The 19,244-nt window shown below is 45.2% G+C and overlaps 1 protein-coding gene across 1 annotated transcript in view; it reads left to right on the forward strand.

The window, feature by feature from the left end:
* Positions 1-1,694: 1,694 nt before the first annotated feature.
* The window catches only part of LOC139274850 (relaxin receptor 2-like), a 294,506-nt gene continuing 276,956 nt past the window's right edge, over positions 1,695-19,244 (forward strand). The window contains exon 1 of the mRNA XM_070891552.1: positions 1,695-1,775. Within this exon, the coding sequence (XP_070747653.1) occupies positions 1,736-1,775 (40 nt within the window). The 5' untranslated portion in view covers positions 1,695-1,735. The remainder of the gene's footprint in view (positions 1,776-19,244) is intronic.

A 19,244-nucleotide genomic window follows, 5' to 3' on the forward strand; every position in this document is an offset into this window, starting at 1 on the left:
TACTGATGGCACAGATGTGTGGTTGGAAGATAATTTTGGGGTCTAATATGACACCAAGATTGAGAACAGTCTGGTTCAGCCTCAGACTGTTGCCAGGGAGAGGGATGGGGTCAGTAGCTCGGGAACAGAGGTTGTGGCAGGAACTGAAGACCATGTCTTCGGTCTTCCCAATATTTAGTTGGAGGAAATTTCTGCTCATCCAGAAGTGGATGTTGGACAAGTAGCCTGACAATTTAGTGAAAAGGAATTGAAGGGAAAATGCCAGGCAGACCAAAAATACTTGGCATAGAACTGTGGATGCTGAAGTAAATGGAGTAGGCTACACAGGGTCAGTTTTGTGGTTGCCAAAAACAGTTTAATGGAGAAAAAAAAAACAGTAGTAAATCTATAATTGAATTGTGATAATGATCGTAATGTTGGAATAATTTCCATTCATTGAGCACAGCAGGAGTCCGAGCAAAGTAGGCCAATGTAGTTTCTCTGGCCGATATTGGGAGGGGTAGCATTGATTGACAGCTCAATTAGTCAATCTTCAGCACAAATAGCGGAGATGGGCCAAGTTAAGCTTTTGCCCATGTCTGCGTTAACAAATATCTGCGGTGGTTTTCGTTTGGAACAAAGTGGGAGTCAAAGAACTGTTTTTCTGAGTGAGTTTCAATCTGTCATTGATAATTACTTTTAAATCGATGATAAAACTTACATGGAAGATAAAACTTACATGATTTACATGGAGTAAAAGTAAATATGTAAATCTCACTGAGTATCCTCTTCATTGGTGTATTTCACGTAAATTAAATCAACTTGTTGGCTTAAAATTTGCCTCATCTCATCAATCTACCTTCCAGGATAGGAGAAATGTTCGTGGGGTAGATGTAGTCCTGCGCACAGTGGGTCTTATTTTTTAAGTCAGTCGATTACTATCAAATATGTAACTAGATATTGGATGATTTTTTAAAAAAGAGGAAATTGATCTGTTTACAGGAATGGCCATAAACCAGTGTGAATATCTAGTGGAGACTCAATGTTTGCAACAAATACATTCAACAAAACAGAATGTAACCTAATGTGTCATATTTGGTTTGAAATTGAACCTGGAACGTTCGATCGAGTTGAAGAACACATTACGATTGGTGTCAAAATTATAATTATCGAGTCCTTCTTTAGAGAACGCCACGTTATTACCAGAATAACGAGTTTAAACACAAGTTCCGGACTAATGATTGAGATTGCTTGTAAATCAGTTCATTTGATGACAGTTCACACACTCAGTTGTCAGGGTGTCTTTGTCCTGATGACTGCAGAGGGCCCCTGTCAAGTGGCTCGTAGCTGACAATGTGTTGTAATTTTGCAACGCAGGCTTATTTGCCTCGTCAACTGCAAAGGTTTCCTCGCAGTCTCCTCGTACCGGACAGCATTGTCTTTTTTGTTCAGGGACAGGCGAAACGGTCCGCTCCCTCCTTTCTCAGTAATTCATAACGAAAGAATGCACCTCAACTAACATGGATTTCTAAATGGTTAGAGTGGGGGTTTCTTTTTAAGGTAGTCAGGTTACACGCATCCTTTGTAATAAAGTGGTAGCTCCGAGTTACCTTGCAAAGCTCCTGTCGGTCCTGGAGTGGGCGCCTGCGCGGATCTTGGACTCTGGCTTTATATTAGAAAGACCGAGAGATGTGAAGCGAAGAACATGCGAACGCCACAGCGTCTCTTCCTGCTCCTGGCCCGCACACCCAGCGCGATGATACTTCCTTATCTGTTTGTGCTCGGTCAACTAAACGGTAAGACTTTTTTTCTTCCATTTTATGATTGATTTACATGGTTTGTCAGCGGCTGTTACACTTATTGACCAGTAATTATTGTGTGAACTTGTCAACAAGTCGCCAGTGGGTAATTTCGCTCGATTACACCGGGAGTCGCGCCACGTGAAAATTTCAGAAATAGGTTGTTTTAGACGAAGCATGTGGCATAGTAGAAGTAAGTGGTGTTTTAGGATTATCATTCGAGCAAACTCTAGTATAAATCTAGTGGTTGTATCAGAGCTGGTCATAGTAAGTCGGAAACATGCCTGGGGTTAATTGGAGGAACGGTAGCATTGGATAAGAGTTAGTTTGTGTAAGGATAGTACATTGGATAAGAATTAGTTATGGTAAGGATAGCACGTTGGATAAGGGTTAGTTGTGGTAAGGATAGTACATTGGATAAGGGTTGGTTGTGGTAAGGATAGCACAAGTGTGGGGTTAAGGTTATATTTAGAGTTTGGGAAAGGACTAGTACAAACATTAGTCTCGGTTTAGAGTTAGGATAGGCACAGGCGGTCGACATCTTGCATTGGATATAGTGCCATACCTGATTTTGGAAAATAAACGTGTTTCTCAATACTCAAACAAGAAGTAGTACCGTTTCAAATAAGGTGGGATAAATTACACTCATCTTTCTAAACCCAAACCTCCTAACATTTAGTTCGTTTCCTAAATCCCCGAGTGTCATAATTATACTTTACTGAATGGGAGCGTTTACCTCCTCCCGCTCCTCATGTCAGTTGAGATTGCTAAAGATTGATGTGGTTTAATTATAGGCTGTAGTTGTGTGAATACATTTTTGAGATAACCCTAACAGGAAGGTTACTAGAAGGAGGGAGGGAGATCACAATCCGTGCACCTTCCTTCACGTTATTCAATACAAATTAAGATCTGCGTGAACTGTAATGTAGGACATTAACAAAGTAATCGAGCTGATTTAGATCGATTGTCTTTTTTATTTTGTATTTACTTTAGAAAAATCTATAAAATGTAAAAGTTTGCTTAGTGAAGCCCTCCTCTTCGGCAATTCTGAAATGTGGTTTCGCTTAATATTCTCAAGTCTTTTATTCTGTAAATGACATCTGGACATTGTACTGGCCATAGCTGAAAAGTTAGCTACATGAAAGGCGACATTTTATAAGACTGTTAAGATGCTAATTTGAAAAGCGATCTTTGTTTTTTTTATTATTTTCCACATTTATTGAACAGAAGAAACACGTGTTGCCCGGGGCTGAAGGCTCATAACATATTTTGAATGGAATTCAAGCTGGACATTGCAATCCAGTGTTTGTTTTTATAGAGAATGCTGCCTTCCATTCTGTCAATTTGAAATCAGTGCAAAAAAAATCACATTAAAACTGTTCGCAAAAAAAAACGCGCTAGTTAGTCTCGTTCATTTCAGAAGCTCCTGTAATTTTTCTTTGTACTAGTTGTCTAATTGCCTAGGGACCTGGAGGAATATTTTGCTGCTGCCATGTGGCGTGTTATCGTTTCTGTGCCTCTGGTGCTGGTGGTAACATCGCAGTTTTTGTTTAACGCAACCTGAAAACAAGGCTGGGAACTCTACCCTGGAGCTAATAGTAAAACTCAATGTAGTGAAACTGTCCTTTTATGATTGGGGTTCACAGACGTTAAGCTGGTTTTCTGTTAACGTTAATATTATTAAACTGGCTCAATCTATCGATCCTAACCAGGATTTTCTAACAGCGAATCCTAACTCTATTGATTTATCTGTGCTTTCTGTTAACCTTAACCCTATTTGTAAACCTACAGTTAGTAGGAACTCGAACCACTGAAAGGGCTCCCCAATCCAGATCGGTCTTTTACTAATGTAGCTGTAGGGTGGAGCTACACCACTCGATTCTGATCTCAGTCAGCACACCTGAGTTATGCTACTGATTGAACCTCACGCTAAATTCACTCACAAAGCAGCTATAGTCATGTGCTTTGACCTATGTTCACAGAGCTCGCTCCCTGGCCAGCTATTTTGATAATGTTAAATTTCAAGCTCTCCGAACATTACAAACGAATTTTCCCATTTGTATGAATTCGACAGGAGACTCAACGACTGGGCAATTTTAAAATGTGACTTTCCACTGGGCTGAAGTTCTACTATCGACATCTGTTTAGTCATCACCCCATTCTTGAGTTGTACTGCCGCTTTTGCTTCAACGAGCATCAGAACCGATTCTTATTGCTGAGAAAGTGACAGTCTAGCTGCACCTTTAACCAGCTTTCTCGATACATTAAAAAAACTAAATAATTAAAAAAGGTATGAACTGCAGTTGTGCTGAATAAATATTGTATTGCTGGTGAGTTTACATTGGAAAGCATTAGGCCATTGTGTGAGTTACACTCTCAAAGACAGAACTTACATGTGTAAAGCATTTTCCTTTTATACCTAAGAATTGCTGTCATAGCTGGGAGCTCTAAGGTTGGAGTCTAACTCTCCTGTTAAACTCTTCCAAACTCACCAATAAAATAACTTGCTTCAGTGCATTTTCTTAATCATCCACTGCCACTAAGTTATCACATTATGCATTTTGCACTAAAGTTGCCAAAGTCCACCAAAGAAAAACTTCAAAAGTTTAACCTGCCACTCTGATGACATGATGGAGTCCTTTTTTTTTGTAATTTGCCTCTTTGCTTGATTTGGGGGGTGGATTTGAAACATGTTTTCAGCTCATCCTATAGGTAAATTGTAAATGCTGAAACTCTAAATTTATCTTATTTCCAGAAGTTTTGTTTTTAATAAAGGCGGGAGGAGGCTCGTGTTAACCATAAACACCAGCACAGACCTGTTTCTGTGCTGTAAAGTTTGATGTAATTCTATGTTAGCTGTAGCAGTTCAGTCAGTAAAGAGAAAAAACAAGTTATTATCTTTTGGTGCATTCGGCTGAAGGGTATGCCCCTGAAATGTCGTAACCTGGATTTTCTGTCAGTTACTAACTAACATGTGTATTTCCATATTTTTCTGTGTTTTTTTTTACTATAGGAAAAGGCATATAAATTGTCCAGAAAAAGCAGCAAACCTGAGGATTGGGAGAAATTTAGAATTCAGCAGAGGAGGACAAAGGGTTTAATTAGGAGGGGGGAAATAGAGTATGAGAGGAGACTTGCCAGGAACATAAAAACTGACTGCAAAAGCTTCTATAGATATGTGAAGAGAAAAAGATTAGTGAAGACAAACACAAGTCCATTGCAGTCACATTTCAGGTGAATTTATAATGGGGAACAAAGAAATGGCAGACCAGTTGAACGAATACTTTGGTTCTGTCTTCGCGAAGGAAGACACAAATAACCTTCTGGAAATACTAGGGGACCGAGGGTCTAGTGAGAAGGAGGAACTGAAGGAAATCCTTATTGGGCAGGAAATTGTGTTTGGGAAATTGATGGGATTGCAGGCCCATAAATCCCCGGGGTCTGATAGTCTGCATCTCAGAGTACTTAAAGAAGTGGCCCTAGAAATAGTGGATGCATTGGTGATCATTTTCCAACAGTCTAGCGACTCTGGGTCAGTTCCTATGGACTGGAGGGTAGCTAATGTAACCCCACTTTTTAAAAAAGGAGGGAGAGAGAAAACAGACCGGTTAGCCTGACATCAGTAGTGGGGAAAATGTTGGAATCAATTATTAAAGATGAAATAGCAGCACATTTGAAAAGCAGTGACAGGATCGGTCCAAGTCAGCGTGGATTTATGAAAGGGAAATCATGCTTGACAAATCTAGAATTTTTTGAGGATGTAACTGGTAGAGTGGACAATGGAGAACCAGTGGATGTAGTGTATTTGGACATTCAAAAGGCTTTTGACTCCCACACAAGAGATTGGTGTGCAAAATTAAAGCACATGGTATTGGGGGTAATGTACTGACGTGGATAGAGAACTGGTTGGCAGGCAGGAAGCAGAGAGTCTGGATAAACCGGTCCTTTTCAGAATGGCAGGCAGTGACTAGTGGGGTGCCGCAGGGCTCAGTGCAGGGACCCCAGCTATTTACAGTATATATTAATGATTTAGATGAAGAAATTGAGTGTAATATCTCCAAGTTTGCAGATGACACTAAGCCGGGTGGTGGTGTGAACTGTGAGGAAACATAGAAACATAGAAAATAGGTGCAGGAGTAGGCCATTCGGCGTTCAAGCCTGCACCGCCATTCAATGAGTTTATGGCTGAACATGCAACTTCAGTACCCCATTCCTGCTTTCTCGCCATACCCCTTGATTCCCCTAGCAGTAAGGACCACATCTAACTCCTTTTTGAATATATTGAGGAGGACGCTAAGAGCTGCAGGGTGACTTGGACAGGTTCGGTGAATGGGCAAATGCATGGCAGATGCAGTATAATGTGGATAAATGTGAGATTATCCACTTTGGGGGCAAAAACATGAAGGCAGAATATTATCTGAATGGCGGCAGATTAGGAAAAGGGGAGGTGCAACGGGACCTGGGTGTCATAGTACACCAGTCATTGAAAGTTGGCATGCAGGTACAGCAGGCGGTGAAGAAGGCAAATGGTATGTTGGCCTTCACAGCTAGGGGATTTGAGTATAAGAGCAGGGAGGTCTTACTGCAATTGTACAGGGCCTTGGTGAGTCCTCACCTGGAATATTGTGTTCAGTTTTGGTCTCCTAATCTGAGGAAGGACATTCTTGCTATTGAGGGAGTGCAGCGAAGGTTCATCAGACTGATTCCTGGGATGGCAGGACTGACCTATGAGGAGAGACTGGATTGACTGGGCCTGTATTCACTGGAGTTTAGAAGGATGAGAGGGGATCTCATAGAAACATATAAAATTCTGTTGGGACTGGATAGATTAGATGCAGGAAGAATGTTCCCGATGTTGGGGAAGTCCAGAACCAGGGGATATAGTCTAAGGATAAGGGGTAAGCCATTTAGGACTGAGATGTATAGAAACTTCTTCACTCAGAGAGTTGTTAACCTGTGGAATTCCCTGCCGCAGAGAGTTGTTGATGCCAGTTCATTGGATATATTCAAGAGGGAGTTAGATATGGCCCTTATGGCTAAAGGGATCAAGGGGTATGGAGAGAAAGCAAGAAAGGGGTACTGAGGTGAATGATCAGCCATGATCTTATTGAATGGTGGTGCAGGCTTGAAGGGCCGAATGGCCTACTCCTGCAACTATTTTCTATATTTCTATATTTCTATGTTTCTATAGAGTGAGGTGGCCCAAGTTAAAGAAACAGGTGAGTGGAGGTAATGACCAAACATAGATTTTCTTTAAAAAAAATGGAATCTATCGAGAATTAAAATGTTCCTGTCCATAGGGGGAAAAATTTGGGTTGTTTGCGCCCGGTGCTACCGATTCTCGTGAAATTCCGTGGGAGTTTAGCAGAAGCACTAATCAATAGCGCCCTGAGCTACTGCGTCAATGATGACGATCACCGTGCGCAGCGACCCGTTTTCGCCCCGGGCGAAAATTCGGTAGCGTCCGTGAAGCTGTCGTGGGCATTACCCACTTTGGGGGACGCGTACCGGGCTGTAGGCCGCTCACGGGGCAAAATTTAAAGGAGAGCTGTGGCGGTGAAAAATTAAAAAATGTCCGACTTATGCCACCTTCAGTGCAGATCGTGGGGTCCGTGCTGCGATATTGCAGACCAGCACTCCACTTGTGTGGTGCTGTTGCCACGGCACCCCGCTCCCTGGTGGATTAGTGATGGCCCCTTCGCCCTCCTGTCGAGTCAGCAGCTTGGCCCTCCCCTTAAAGGAGAGGGCCCTGTATTTCCACCAGCGCTACACGTTTCTCCGAGTAGCACTGGAAAATTTGCGTCCTGGTAAGCCCAATATAGATCACGGGGTGGGACTTCTGTGCCTGCTGCAAGAAGTCCCGCCTTGCGGCTGGTACCGAATTTTCAGCTGATAGTGTCTATCTATACAGCTGAAGTTTCATGGGGAGCTTTCTGATTGGTGCACTGTAGGTTCACTTCTGAGCTTTCTAATTGGTTGTCTCTCACAGTAGAAATGATGAATTAAACTAATCAGATGGTATGGGATAGAATCAACTCTTCTTTCTGATTGTGTTTTGCACAATAGAAATAATGAACTGATCAGAAGCATCAGAAAAAAAATCCGTCATAAAAGTCTCACAGCAAATGTATATTAACTTTTAGCTTTTGCCAACACTTTACTAATCCCACTCTGATCAGTACTGCCTGCTGTTTTTTCACTGGCCATTCCAATGCCATCTCTATCCAAACAACTTGCCATAAACCTGCATTGCTGCATTTCATTCCCCACCATGCTCCTGTCTCCCTGTCCCACCATAGTCATGTGTTTTATCCTGCTGGCTTACTTACCAGCCTGTCTCCATTGTCTACTCCCGTTTGTTCCAGGACCTCCTCTCCCAGGCTGACAAACAATGCCGTGGAAAATGTTTTAGTTCTTGCAAATAATTAAATCATGAAATATACAATCAATATATACATGAACAGTCTTGCATTAAGTGCAACTATCATTCCTCAGTGTCACACTGGAAATTCACACGTTATAGTCATCATCATAGGCAATCCATCGGAATCGAGGAAGACTTGCTTCCACTCTTAACATGAGTTCTTAGGTGGCTGTACAGTCCAATACAAGAACCACAGTCTCTGTCACAGGTGGGGCAGATAGTCGTTGAGGGAAGAGGTGGGTGGGACTGGTTTGCCACACACTCTTTCCACTGCCTGCGCTTGATTTCTGCATGCTCTCAGCGACGAAACACAAGGTGCTCAGCGCCCTCCCAGATGCGCTTCTTCCACTTAGGGTGGCCTTTGGACAGGGTATCCCAGGTGTCAGTGGGGATGTTGCACTTTATCAGGGAGACTTTGAAGGTGTCCTTGTAAGGTTTCTGCTGCCCACCTTTTGGCTCGTTTGCCGTGAATAAGTTCCGAGTAGAGGGCTTGCTTTGGGAGTCTCGTGTCTGGCATGCGAACGATATGGCCTGTCCAGCGGAGCTGATCAAGTGTGGTCAGTGCTTCGATGCTGGGAATGTTGGCCTTCATTGCGAGAGGGATGGAGTACAAAAGCAGGGAAGTCCTGCTGCAACTGTATAGGGTATTGGTGAGGCCGCACCTGGAGTACTGCGTGCAGTTTTGGTCACCTTTCTTAAGGAAGGATATACTAGCTTTGGAGGAGGTACAGAGAAGATTCACTAGGCTGATACCGGAGATGAGGGGGTTACCTTATGATGATAGATTGAGTAGACTGGGTCTTTACTCGTTGGAGTTCAGAAGGATGAGGGGTGATCTTATAGAAACATTTAAAATAATGAAAGGGATAGACAAGATAGAGGCAGAGAAGTTGTTTCCACTGGTCGGGGAGACTAGAACTAGGGGGCACAGCCTCAAAATACGGGGGAGCCAATTTAAAACCGAGTTGAGAAGGAATTTCTTCTCCCAGAGAGTTGTGAATCTGTGGACTTCTCTGCCCAAGGAAGCAGTTGAGGCTAGCTCATTGAATGTATTCAAATCACAGATAGATACATTTTTAACCAATAAGGGAATTAAGGGTTACAGGGAGCGGGCGGGTAAGTGGAGCTGAGTCCACGGCCAGATCAGCCATGATCTTGTTGAATGGCGGAGCAGGCTCGAGTGGCTAGATGGCCTACTCCTGTTTCTAATTCTTATGTTCTTATGCTCAGAGACTTTTTCGTACTTGGCATTGGCCACGAAACCTTACTTCGCAAGCTTTTGACTGTAGAGACCCCAACCTTGAGAAAGGCCATAGCGATAGCTCAGGCATTCATTGCCACCAGTGACAATACTAAGCAAATCTCCCAGCATACAAATGCTGCTACAAGTACTGTGAACAAATTGATGTTGTTTTCGAATTGTAATGTACAGGGCAGGTCACACATACCTGCAGCTACACATCCGCAGATGTCTGAGTCTACCATCAGGGGTGATGAAGGCAAGGCCATTAACACCTTGTTGGCAATGTGGGGATGATCATCGTTTCCATTCATGCCAATTGAAAGGATACACTTGCAAGGGCTGTGGATCAATGGGACACCTCCAACGAGTGTGCAGGGGAGCTGCTAAGCCTGTTAAACCTGCAAACCACCACGTTGCAGAGGAGGGCAGATCCGCAGAGGAGGGCAGATCCACGGAGGATCACTACGAACCAGAGGCTCAGATCGAGGAGGCAGAGGTACATGGGGTGCACACATTCACCACAAATTGTCCCCCGATAATGCTGTATGTTGAACGAAATGGACTCCCAGTGTCAATGGAGCTGGACACGGGCGCGAGCCAGTCCATCATGGGCAAAAAAACTTTCAGAAGGTTGTGGGGCAACAAGGCTTCAAGGCCAGTCGTAACTCCAGTTCGCACGAGACTAAGAACTTGCACTAAAGAACTGATTCCTGTAATTGGTAGTGCAACCGTAAAGGTCTCCTACAATGGAGCGGTGCACAAGCTACCACTCTGGGTGGTACCAGGTGATGGTCCCATGCTGCTCGGCAGGAGCTGGCTGGGAAAGATACGCTGGAACTGGGATGACGTCCGAGCGCTATCGTCCGCTGACGACACTTCGTGTGCCCAGGTCTTAAACAAATTTCCTTCGCTGTTCGAACCAGGCATCGGGAAATTCCAAGGAGCAAAAGTGCAGATCCATCTAATTCCGGGGGCGTGACCCATCCATCACAAGGCGAGAGCAGTACCGTACGTGATGAGAGAAAGGGTAGAGATCGAGCCAGACTGGCTGCAACGAGAGGGCATCATTTTACCGATCGAGTTCAACGAGTGGGCCAGTCCTATTGTCCCAGTCCTCAAGGGAGATGTCACCATCAGAATCTGTGGCGATTACAAAGTAACTATCAATTGTTTCTCCCTGCATGACCAAAACCCACTACCAAAAGCCGACGACCTCTTTGCAACGCTGGCGGGAGGAAAGACTTTCAGGAAGCTGCATCTGACTTCAGTTTACATGACGCAGGAACTGGAGGAATCATCGAAGGCCCTCACCTGCATCAACACGCACAAAGGTTTTTTTGTTTATAACAGATGCCCATTTGGAATCTGATCAGCGGCGGTGATATTCCAGAGAAACATGGAGAGTTTACTGAAATCGGTCCTGCACACCGTGGTCTTCCAGGACGACATCTTGGTCACAGGTCGGAACACAGTCCAGCACCTGCAGAACCTGGAGGAGGTTCTTAGTCGAATCAACCTCATGGGGTTCAGGTTAAAACGCTCAAAGTGCATTTTCCTGGTGCCTGAAGTGGCGTTCCTGGGAAGGAGGATTGCGACGGACGGCATCAGGCCCACCAACGCAAAGACGGAGGTAATTGAGAACGCACCGAGGCCACAGAACGTGACGGAGCTGCGGTAGTTTCTGGGACTCGTGAACTACTTTGGTAACTTCTTACCAGGTCTCAGCACCCTGCTAGAACCCATGCATGTCTTACTATGAAAAAGGGGTGAATGGGTTTGGGGCAAAAGCCAAGAAAATGTCTTTGTAAAAGTGAGAAAATTGTTATGCTCAAACAAATTGCTTGTGTTGTATGATCCATGTAAGCGTTTGATATTAGCATGTGATGCGTTGGCGTATGGCGTCGGGTGTGTATTGCATCAAGCTAATGATTTCGGGAAACTGCAACCAGTTGCTTATGCATCCAGGAGTCTGTCTAAGGCCAAGAGTGCCTACAGTATGATTGAAAAAGAAGCGTTAGCGTGTGTCTGTGGGGTAAAGAAAATGCATCAATACCTGTTTGGGCTAAAATTCGAATTGGAAACTGACCATAAGCCACTTATATCCCTGTTTTCCGTGAGTAAAGAGATAAATACCAACGCATCGGCCCGCATCCAGTGATGGGCGCTCACGTCCGCATACAACTACACCATCTGCCACAGGCCAGGCACAGAAAACTGCGTCAATGCTCTCAGTAGGCTGCCATTGCCTACCACGGGTGGAAATGATGCAGCCCGTAGATCTAGCCATGGTTATGGAAGCATTTGAGAGTGAGCAATCACCAGTCACTGCCTGGCAGATCAAAACCTGGACAAGCCAGGACACATTATTTCTAGTCAAAAGCTGTGTGCTTCACGGGAGCTGGTCCAGTGTCCCAGTGGAAATGTAGGAAGAGATTGTGCCGCTGGAACGGCTTTAAGATGAAATGTCTATACAGGCAGATTGCCTTCTGTGGGGTAATCGAGTAGTGGTCCCCAAGAAGGGCAGAGACACTTTCATCAATGACCTCCACAGTACCCACCCAGGCATCGTAATGATGAAAGCGATAGCCAGATCCCACATGTGGTGGCCCGGTATCGATGCGGACTTATAGTCCTGCATTCACAGATGTAAAACATGTTCGCAGTTAAGCAATGTAACCAGGGAGGTGCCGCTACATTTATGGTCTTAGCCCTGCAAACCATGATCTAGGTTATGCAGGCCCGTTCTTGGATAAAATGTTCCTTGTGGTTGTAGACGCTTACTCCAAGTGGATTGAATGTGAGATAATGTCGGCTAGCACGTCCGTTGCCACCACTGAAAGCCTGCGGGCCATGTTTGCCACACACGGCTTACCCGATGTCCTGGTGAGCGACAACGGGCCATGTTTTACCAGTGCTGAGTTCAAAGAATTCATGACTCGTAACGGGATCAAACATGCCACATCTGCCCTGTTTTAAACCAATGTCCAATGGTCAGGCAGAGAGAGCAGTGCAAACCATCAAGCAAGGCTTGAAGATGGTAACTGAAGGCTCACTGCAGACATGCTTATCCTGAGTCCTGCTCAGCTACTGCACAAGACCCCACTCGCTCACTGGGATCCCACCTGCTGAACTGCTCATGAAAAGAGCACTTAAGACAAGGCTCTTGTCAGTTCATCCTGATCTATATGAACAGGTTGAGAACAGGCGGCTTCAATAAAGTGCATACCATGATAGTGCAGATGTGTCATGCAAGATTAAAGTCAATGATCTTGTATTTGTATTAAATTATGGACAAAGTCCCAAGTGGCTTCCCAGCACTGTCGTGGCCAAAGAGGGGAGCAGGGTGTTTCGGGTCAAACTTTCAAATGGACTCATTCACCGGAAACACTTGGACCAAATCAAATTCAGATTCACGACTACCCTGAGCAACCCACCTTGGACCCTACCTTTTTTGATCCCCCAATACACATACTAGTGGCAACCAACACCACGGTTGACCACGAAGCAGAACCCATCATCCACAGCAGCCCTGCAATGTCCAACACCAGGCAGCCCAGCAAAGCCAGCTGCACAGCGAGGGCCCAACAAATGATTCAACAACACCAGCTTTCACACCGAGACGATCAACCAGGGCAAGAAAGGCCCCAGATCGACTCGCATTGTAAATAGTTACACTATTGACTTTGGGGGTATGTTGTTATATATGTGGACTTGTATTTACTCTGTACGGCCTGCAGAGGGCTCATTTCCCGGAGCCCCAAAGGATCCCATAATCCCTTGCGAGCACAGGTATTTAAGGAGGCTTCACAGGTTGGAGAGGCACTCTGGAGACCTGCAATAAAAGACTAAGGTCACACTTTACTTTGAGCTCACAGTGTTCAGTCTCACTCTTTCTCCATACACAACAGAGGACGCTAATGTTGGTGCATCTGTCCTCCCAGAGGATTTGTAGGATCTTGCGGAGACATCATTGGTGGAATTTCTCCAGCGACTTGGGATGTCTACTGTACATGGTCCATGTTTCTGAGCCATACAGGAGGGCAGGTATTACTACAGCCCTGTAGACCATGAGCTTGGTAGCAGGTTTGAGAGCCTCGTCTTCAAACATTCGTTTCCTCAGGCGGCCGAAGGCTGCACTGGCACACTGGAGGCGGTGTTGTATCTCGTCGTCAATGCCTGCTCTTGTTGATAGGAGGCTCCAGAGATATGGGAAGTGGTCCACATTGTCCAAGGCTGTGCCGTGGATCTTGATGACTGGGGGACAGTGCTGTGCGGTAAGGGCAGGCTGGTGGGGGACCTTTGTCTTACGGATGTTTAGCGTAAGGTCCACACTTCCGTACACCTCAGTAAATACGTCGACTATGTCCTGGAGTTCAGCCTCTGTATAGGCGCAGGCGGCGTCCATGTACTGTAGCTCAATGACAGAGGTTGGGGTGGTCTTGGGCCTGGCCTGGAGACGGCCATTTTAGTGTATGTCACATATCTGACTGGCTCAAATATAAACTCATATAAAACAGCAACGAATCACAACGGAAAAATCTTTTTGAAGAAAATACTAAAAATGAGAAAGAAAATTGTCCTTCTTGCTTCTGATGACATTGGTAATCTTACTCCAAGGCGAAATATCAAGGATTTACAAACAGCTGCCAATCCAGCAACAAACTACAAGGAGTAACAGCAATTAGCCTCTAGTGACCTCATGGTGTGCTTATTTAGAACACTGCACCATAGGGTACAGTTGAGTAGGTATAACCACAGATTTTATGCTTTGCTCTCATTTCAATTTGGTGCCTTTAAAAGAACGTCATGTTAAACACTATTCCAATGTTAGCAGTTTCCTCAAGGCATTTCTTTTATGTTTATAACACGAACAATCCATTTAGATAAAGATACATTGATCATCACATGATAGAGTGCTCCTATAGTTATAAAACATGTATATCTGACTTTTTGTGAGCTACACCATGTGAAATGCATTAACATAGGTAAGACATAAAGGGAAGACCGTCCAAAGTAATGATCGAGGCTGCTGGTTTGCAATGTTCAAATTTCCCCATCACACCAGTAAAATACTGGAAAATTCTAGATAATAAAAATACAATTTGACTTATCCAGTTACTAATAAAACTAACAAATAATTATAAACAGAATGGTAAAATCAGATCCCCAAAAGACTAAAAATGTTTGGAATCCACTGTAATAAAAAACATAATTTAACTTTTGTGGTCCTCCTAGTCCTGGTAATTTCATGTGATTATTTTTAATTAAGGATTTCAAAGTATATATTTTATTATGTTGCCATTACATTGAAAGTCCTAATCTGTAATATTAAGTGGGTGAAGTGTGTATCTTTTTTGAAAAAATCAACCCATGGTTACAGAATTATTTGGACATGCCAACACATTCAGGGTGAAAAGTCTTTTCATCCCTAACATTGTAATCCTCACCAGCACAATATTTCTTGCCAAATACCAAACCTACTCACTGCCTGTATCTCAGCAACATAATCTTCTATGTTTAGTCACTTTTTTGGTACCACCATATTATTTTATCATGTGTAATAAATAATTATTTCTATGGTAGGACTTTCTATCTTTTCTCCAACAATGTAAAAGAGAAAATACATTTTGGGGAGTTACTATAACAGCACTAAGCTGTAATATACTCCATCATTGATTGTGGCTGCAACATTATACAGTATATGAAAATGGAATTAATCCATATAGTGGGGAAAAGTAGTAAACAAGCCAGGCATTTTTTTTTCTTTTTAAAATTTCTTAAGAGTATACAGTACTGAATGAGTATTACATTGTCACGAGTGCTGTCTTTCGGATGAGATGTTAAACTAAGGTCCAGTCTACCCCCACGGGTGGATGTAAAATATCCCATGCTACTATTCAAAGAGCAGGGGAGTTCTCTTGGTGTCCTGGTCAATATTTATCCTCAACTAACACCATGGGATAAATTTTACTCTTCACTTTGTGGGCGATAAACTGACGGAGCTCCTGCTATAGAACCCACAAGGTATTAGGTCCATTGTTTTCAATAAAATTAAAAATTGAGCCAACGATCCACACTACCAGATCACTGCCCAGGCAATGAAGACAACAACTTACCCCCACCAAAACAGATTAACAGGTCAACAACAACAACCTGCAGTTATATAGTGCTTTTAACATAGAAATACATCCCAAGGAGTTTTACAGGGGCAAAATCAAAGAAGTGAATGACAAGCCAATGAAGGAGATATGAGGGTTTGTTGTTTGCGGGACCTTGCTGTGCACAAATTGGATGTTGTGTCTTTCTGTATAACAGCAGTGATTACATTTTAATAATAATTCATTGGCTGTAAAGCGTCGTGAGGACGGGAACGTTGTCATTTAAATGCAAGTTCTTTCTTTTCTCTTTGGCACTCAGAAGTTTAAAAAATTTACTTAAAATCTAATCTTGCAACCATCGATTACAAATCAAAAAAAGATTAAACTAGTGGGTTTTAATGTTTTTGAAGCATATAAATAAATGAATCTAGGCCGTGAATAAAACAGTTTTAGTAGTGAGTAAAGCTTTCCCAGCTGCTCGTTCCCATCCCAGCCCGTTTGTGTCTATGCAGAGCCGGTTCCGCAGCGTCCCCTGGCAGACTCTAGAAGCTGCACAGGTCCCTCTATCACTGGGAGTCGAAGACATCAGCTGCGGTCATGTCTACTGTTGGGACATTACCGGTATTCGGTAATAGAATCATTTGAAGGATTTCTCCAGAAGTTACCGCTAACGAACTCGAAAAGCCACACTGTGCGAATGGATTTCACAAAGTACAAAAGATAAGTGTGTCAAGGTCTGATCGGTGTCTCATTCACATTTTATCATATAACCCGATTTTTGAGAAGAACAGGTGGCAGTGTACGATGCAAATAGGAGGATAGGCAGAAATAACAAGTGATGAACGACTGGTGTTGGAGAAAAAAAAGACACAAAATTTACACGCGCAGTACTGTAATTTTTGTGTTCATTACAATTCTCGGTGTAATTTCGTGTATCGATCATTTCATTTTTCAATATACCTTAGCTGTAGCTGAAAATGTTTATATAATTAACATACACAAGGTCTTATGGATTCATTCTTAAACATTTCACGTGTAAACCATAGGTGCTTTCGAAATGGCCCTTTTTGTTGATCGAGTTGTATTTAATTCAAACATCTGACAAGATGTGTTGGTTATTGTAGGGGAGAATGTACAACAAAAGCAGAACTGAAGCTAGGGCATGGCGTATTTTTATAATCCAGGTTTGAATCTGACACAAGGCAGTAAAGTAGAGGGATAAATGTAACATAAAATGATCTGCGCCCACGTGCTTTACGTCCTCCGAACAGGCTCCAGTCTGTTATAGGCTGGACTGTGATTACAAACTGAAGCCAAGCAACAAGCAGAATTATAGGTTAGAATAGCCTCCCCACCCAGGAAAAAAAAGTTAACGTGGACTAGGTATCCAGCAAAAGCGGTGAAAACCATTCAAATACACTTTTTTAAAAAGGAGCAGGATACATGTTTAAGAATGGCAGAGATAACCAAATGTTTGTGGAAGGCGATTAATGCCACTGGTAGGACCTGACAGTTACTTGCAGATGATTTGTAAGTGTGGGTTAAAATATAAGAAATATGGAAGGAGAAAGGCCTTTTGGCCCATCAAGCTTGCCCTTCTACAATCGATGATAACATAAAATACATCCCATCCATTTAATAATCTGAGGAAAGTTCCGCATAAATCCTTGCTAGTCCACAATGATTATCAATCAAAACTTCTGAATAATTGACTGCCCGTGCCTTTGAACTCCCCAGCCGATGAAGCCCTTCAATTCTACAACCTATCTAGCTCTATAATGATAGATCCCATTCCAAGATTGTAAAATTGGATTAACATTCTAAGGAATTGAGGATAAATTTCTGTGTTTTCAAAAAAAATATTTACTTGTGATTGCTTTGCTTTCCTTTAAAAGAGTGAAAAAAATCAGGAAGATCCATGATGGGGATGTTATACAAAGGGCATCGGTTTGGTAAGCGGCAGTTGGTGAGAAGCGGGAGCAGCGTCGGAGCGGCCTTTCAAGGCCCAGCGGGTGTTCCACAGGCAGCGGCAGTTGGTGAGAGGTGGGAGCAGTGTCGGAGCGGCCATTAAAGGCCCAGCGGGTGTTCCACAGGCAGTGGCAGTTGGTGAGAGGCGGGAGCAGCGTCGGAGCGGCCTATAAAGGCCCAACGGGTGTTCCACAGGCAGTGGCAGTTGGTGGGAGCAGTGTCGGAGCGGCCTGTAAAGGCCCAGCGGGTGTTCCATAGGCAGCGGCAGTTGGTGGGAGCAGTGTCGGAGCGGCCTATAAAGGCCCAGCGGGTGTTCCACAGGCAGCGGCAGTTGGTGAGAGGCGGGAGCAGTGTCGGAGCGGCCTATAAAGGCCCAACGGGTGTTCCACAGGCAGCGGCAGTTGGTGAGAGGCGGGAGCAGTGTCGGAGCAGCCTATAAAGGCCCAGCGGGTGTTCCACAGGCAGCGGCAGTTGGTGGGAGCAGTGTCGGAGCGGCCTATAAAGGCCCAGCGGGTGTTCCACAGGCAGCGGCAGTTGGTGAGAGGCGGGAGCAGTGTCGGAGCGGCCTATAAAGGCCCAGCGGGTGTTCCACAGGCAGCGGCAGTTGGTGGGAGCAGTGTCGGAGCGGCCTATAAAGGCCCAGCGGGTGTTCCACAGGCAGCGGCAGTTGGTGGGAGCAGTGTCGGAGCGGCCTATAAAGGCCCAGCGGGTGTTCCACAGGCAGCGGCAGTTGGTGGGAGCAGTGTCGGAGCGGCCTATAAAGGCCCAGCGGGTGTTCCACAGGCAGCGGCAGTTGGTGAGAGGCGGGAGCAGTGTCGGAGCGGCCTATAAAGGCCCAACGGGTGTTCCACAGGCAGCGGCAGTTGGTGAGAGGCGGGAGCAGTGTCGGAGCAGCCTATAAAGGCCCAGCGGGTGTTCCACAGGCAGCGGCAGTTGGTGGGAGCAGTGTCGGAGCGGCCTATAAAGGCCCAGCGGGTGTTCCACAGGCAGCGGCAGTTGGTGGGAGCAGTGTCGGAGCGGCCTATAAAGGCCCAGCGGGTGTTCCACAGGCAGCGGCAGTTGGTGAGAGGCGGGAGCAGTGTCGGAGCGGCCTATAAAGGCCCAGCGGGTGTTCCACAGGCAGCGGCAGTTGGTGGGAGCAGTGTCGGAGCGGCCTATAAAGGCCCAGCGGGTGTTCCACAGGCAGCGGCAGTTGGTGGGAGCAGTGTCGGAGCGGCCTATAAAGGCCCAGCGGGTGTTCCACAGGCAGCGGCAGTTGGTGGGAGCAGTGTCGGAGCGGCCTATAAAGGCCCAGCGGGTGTTCCACAGGCAGCGGCAGTTGGTGAGAGGCGGGAGCAGTGTCGGAGCGGCCTATAAAGGCCCAACGGGTGTTCCACAGGCAGCGGCAGTTGGTGAGAGGCGGGAGCAGTGTCGGAGCAGCCTATAAAGGCCCAGCGGGTGTTCCACAGGCAGCGGCAGTTGGTGGGAGCAGTGTCGGAGCGGCCTATAAAGGCCCAGCGGGTGTTCCACAGGCAGCGGCAGTTGGTGGGAGCAGTGTCGGAGCGGCCTATAAAGGCCCAGCGGGTGTTCCACAGGCAGCGGCAGTTGGTGAGAGGCGGGAGCAGTGTCGGAGCGGCCTATAAAGGCCCAACGGGTGTTCCACAGGCAGCGGCAGTTGGTGAGAGGCGGGAGCAGTGTCGGAGCAGCCTATAAAGGCCCAGCGGGTGTTCCACAGGCAGCGGCAGTTGGTGGGA

The sequence above is a fragment of the Pristiophorus japonicus genome, chromosome 10, assembly GCF_044704955.1.
Source record: "Pristiophorus japonicus isolate sPriJap1 chromosome 10, sPriJap1.hap1, whole genome shotgun sequence".
Classification (NCBI taxonomy): Eukaryota; Metazoa; Chordata; class Chondrichthyes; family Pristiophoridae; genus Pristiophorus; species Pristiophorus japonicus.